This window comes from Myotis brandtii, unplaced genomic scaffold, assembly GCF_000412655.1.
Source record: "Myotis brandtii unplaced genomic scaffold, ASM41265v1 scaffold924, whole genome shotgun sequence".
In the NCBI taxonomy this organism is placed as follows: domain Eukaryota; kingdom Metazoa; phylum Chordata; class Mammalia; order Chiroptera; family Vespertilionidae; genus Myotis; species Myotis brandtii.
Window position 1 is genome coordinate 463,211 of NW_005371808.1, and position 4,599 is coordinate 467,809.

The following is a 4,599-nucleotide window of genomic DNA, read 5'->3' on the forward strand; positions in this document are numbered from 1 at the left end:
ATATGTATATATGTGTATATATACTGGTATACATATATATACATATATATGTATGTATATCCATCCACCCTCAGGCAAGGGAAACAAATAAAAGAGAAAAAAATAAATGAGATTACATCAAACTAAAATGTTTTTGCACAGCAAAGGAAACCATCACAAAATAAAAAAGTACCTACTAAATGGTAAAACATATTCTCTGATGACACATCTGATAAGGGGTTAATATCCAAAATTTATAAAGAACTCATATTACTCAACACTAAAAAAAAATATCCAATTTTAAAAATGGGTACAGGATCTGGATAGACACTTCTCCAAAGAGGACATACAGATGGCCAATAGACATATGAAAAGATGCTCAATGTCACTAATCATCAGACAACTGCAAATTAAAACCACAATGAAACATCACTTCACACCTGTTAGAGTGGCTATCATCAATAAATCAACAAACAACAAGTGTTGGTGAGGATGTGGCAAAAAGGGAACACTAGGGCACTGTTGGTGGGAATGCAGATTAGTGCGGCCACTATGGAAAATAGTATGGAGCTTTCTCAAAAGATTAAAAAGGGACCTGCCTTGCGACCCAGTGATTACACTTCTGGAGATTTATCCAAAGATACCCCAAACACTAATTCAACATTAGTCTTGACATTGATTTCACATCAAATAATCACATTGTACAACTTAAACTTGCATATGTTGAATGTCAATTATATCTTATTAAGGCTGAAAAGAATAAGACATTAAGTAAAAACCAAGGACATTTCAATAAAGTTTGTAATAATGTATCAGTATTGATTCATTAGTTGTGATAAATGACAATAGGGGAACATAGGGGAAAGTGGGTGTGAGGTGTATGTGAACTCTTTGTACTATCTTTGCAACTTTTCTGTAAATATAAAACCACCCTAAAATTTAAAAATATAACTTTTTAACAAAGAAAATATTTAAGATGCCTGGCCCCATTTTTGTTGCAGGTCTTTTCTGAGAGAAAAAGATCATTATGCTGATGTTCTTGGATCAAAAAGTAAATCTATCTAGATACGCACATCTACTAGTACAGACATCCCTATCGATGTCTTCAATAGTGGTGAATCCGATGGCTGCTTTTATAATATAAGCCATTTAATACAAATGCAATTAGCCGATTTTGATGTTAACAGTGTGTCATTTCTTCTTGTAGTGTCCTGGCCGGTTACAATGGCACCATCTTTGCATACGGGCAAACAGGCAGCGGTAAGACCTTCACCATCACGGGCGGGGCAGAGCGCTACAGCGACAGAGGCATTATCCCAAGGACACTGTCGTACATTTTTGAGGAGTTGCAAAAGGTATAGAACTATAAGTTCATTTTACATTTGATATATTCAGCAAAAATTTATTGTGTGCAAAATAGTTATTTTGACATTTTATTATATTGTATCAAAATGAGAAAGTATTATTGTGGAATATTTCTGTCCTTGAGATTGAAGGGGAGTTTGGGGTTTTGCTGACAACGCGGAAATTGAGAAGGTGCCTCTCATTAAAGGGATGCTGTTCCAGCAAAGGCTCAGAGGGGGCTCCTCTGACACACACGTAGGTTAAAAGAACAGATAACACATTTTACAACCAATATTTCTTATTCTTCATTAAGAAACTGGAGAATGCCCTTTTGCCAAGACAGACCTTTATTTTAGCTGCTAAAGCACTGAATAGGACAATGTGATTGTTCCCTTATCACACTTTTAATAGAAGCCCACAGGAATTTACTGGAGTAAAAGTCCAATTGCAATTAATCTATACTAATAAAAGGGTAATATGCTAATTAGACCAGACATATTCCAGTCATCCTTCCAGATGTCCTTCCGGACAAAGCCACGGTGGCGGGGGCCGAGGCAGAGGCAGTTATAGGTGGCCAGGCCAGCAGGGGAGCAGTTATGGGTCAGCCAGGCTAACAGGGGAGCAGTTAGGGAGTGGCCAGGCCGGCAGGGGACCAGTTAGGGGGTGATCAGACCAGCAAGCTGAGGCAGTTAGAGGGTGATCAGGCCGGCAAGCAGAGGCAGTTAGGGGCGATCAGGCAGGCAGGCAGGTGAGTAGTTAGGAGCCAGTGGTCCTGGATTGCGAGAGGGTGCAGGCCTGGCTGAGGGACTCCCCCTCCCACCCCTGTGCACGAATTTTGTGCACCGGGCCTCTAGTATTTCTATAAAGACAAATTCCCTATCTATATTATAAGCATCATTTATTGTGTGGCTCCAAGTGCCACTTGTTTTATAAATATTTAATACAACATATAATACAACTAACAAAGTAGGCATCCTTATCCCCATTTTATATTTGGGAAAACTAAGTCTCAGATTAAATGTCTTTCTCTGGGTCCTTGTAAGTAGCTGGTTGGAGGTCCATGCCAGAAGTGCATGTGCTTTCTGTCTCCATGCACGCTGCCCAGGCTGGATCTGCTGTACTGGTTGTGTCTAAACACATTCTCTCCTGTGAGCCACTTCTCTGAGCTTCAGCTCTCCCTCTATGGGAGCAGGGAGTGAGTTGTACTAGAGGATCTCCACAGTCCCTAGCAGTTCTAAGTGCTCGGTTGTCCTAATTCTGTATAACTAATGCCCTAACTAGGTCAGTGTAACAGTCATCGCAACATTTCTCAACTGTATGCTGTTTGCATTTCAAGTTGCAACAATGAGAAGAAATCGCTGAGATCTGCATAATTCTAATTTCCAGCCATAAAGTAGCAATTACCCATTAGTTCAGCTCATCTCTCACTAGCTCACACATTCCAACTCCGCATGCCAGAATATTAGGAACAGAAAGAGTTGAGTATAGTGTATATGTTGAATCCAAATCCCTTCTTTTCATTTACTCATTTATTTCTGACATTAGCTGCTTTGTTTTTCCCCAGATCTCAGAAACTGGGGATATGCTTTGTCTTGGTGCTTATTGATGTGGCCTAATGTGGAAGCCTGGTGTCTAGGTGAGGTCATGGGAGTCGTGCAGGCCAGCCCGCTTCTACTTGCAGCCTGTGGACTTGGGCAGTTTCTTAAAGGTCCGGGATGTGGGGTTTCTCTGAGAGCTGAGCTTACTGTACTTAAAGACATCGCCCAGTTCTTGGCACATAGTAGGTGCTCAATACGTAGTTGTTATTACTACAGCTGTCAATGTCCACATGCAGCAGGTCCTCGGATAACGCCCTCTCCTTCAGCAGGTACATTACGACGCTGATAGATGCTGCAGGAACTTAACTCTTGTGTATGTCAATTAGCCTCTGGTAAAATTGGTTTGATTACATGTCATTTCTCTTAAAGACGCAGAACCTAGTGACAACTTGGAGGACTTCTTGTGCTATATAGGCATATAGATAAAATATCCCTGACCAATTTCAAATAACCCTTTGAAACGCAGAACACATAAAGTCATTTCCCCTGATAAAGTTAAACAGAATAAACAAATCCTTTCCTAATAGAAAATATATTTGTCTCTTTGCAAATTTTGTCTATGGCTATCAAAATACACACACACACAAATATAGTTCTAAAAGTCTACCTGTCTCCCCAGTACCTGCCATGTGTCAGGTGCATTGCTTTATGTGTTTGTCATTGACATTACTCTAGACCCCATTTCATCCTGAGTGACCCTGCGTTTGGAGAGCGGCCATCGGACCAATTTACAGCCATGACAACTCTCTGTAAATGGACAGTTTCCACGCTGGGGGAGCAGCACGTTCATTGTAATCTAACTGAGCTGCGGCAAAGCCAGGCAGAGGCAGCTGGAGTGCATCACAGAGAATGTCCAGAAAGTGCAGCCGCGACATGCAGCCAGGTGCTCGGCTGTCCCCAGTCGTAGCCGTAGAGGCCCCGTGAGTTCTCTAGGGTTCTTGAATAAAACATTTGACGTATGCGGAGTATTTATTCTGAGATAAACTAAGAGCGAGTACATACCGGGCTCGAAAGTGCCTGTGAGTGCGGTAGGAGCACATTCTCAAGGATTTTAAAAGAAGAAAATTGAGTCCATTATTATAGAAATCACTGCTCATTCTTTTAGAGTACTGTGAGGCTCAGACTTGTTTGGGGCAGAAGAGAAGGCTGTCTGCAGGCAACACGTGTGTTACATTACAATCCGGAGCACTGAGAGAGGGCCCTAAGGAAAGGCAGCTCCCACATCGCTCAGCAAATTCTACTCCAGTGAAAGCCCAGAAACTGCAGAAGCTGGGGGCCAACCGCATTATCCCTATCACCTCAGGCCGTGGGCCTGCAGTCTTCCCAACTTTTTCTCATTCTTTCTAATTTCTGGAAAGAGAGAGTTTCTCCAGTGTAAATGCACATACCGGTTAGCTGTTCTTTCTGCCTCATTTCCTTTCTTTTTATATTCACACTAGAGGTCCGGTGCACAAAAATTTGTGCACTGGTGGGGGAGGGGGTGGAGGGTGTCCCTCAGCCCCACTTGTGCCCTCTCATAGTCTGGGACCCCTTGGGAGATAACCACCTGCTGGCTTAGGCTCACTCCCCGGGTGGCAGATGGCAGGCCCGATCCCTCAGTGCCTGCCCCACCTCCCAGGGTCGCGCACACGGCAGGGCTGATTTGGAGGTTGGGGCGCCACCCTGGGTCAGGTCGCAC

At 42.9% G+C, this 4,599-nt stretch overlaps 1 protein-coding gene across 1 annotated transcript in view; it reads left to right on the plus strand.

The window, feature by feature from the left end:
* LOC102260699 (kinesin-like protein KIF6) overlaps positions 1-4,599 on the plus strand; it is a gene marked incomplete at its 3' end in the record, with an annotated part of 212,356 nt that overhangs the window by 87,377 nt on the left and 120,380 nt on the right. Inside the window, exon 4 of the mRNA XM_005885745.2 lies at positions 1,187-1,334. Within this exon, the coding sequence (XP_005885807.1) occupies positions 1,187-1,334 (148 nt within the window). The remainder of the gene's footprint in view (positions 1-1,186; positions 1,335-4,599) is intronic.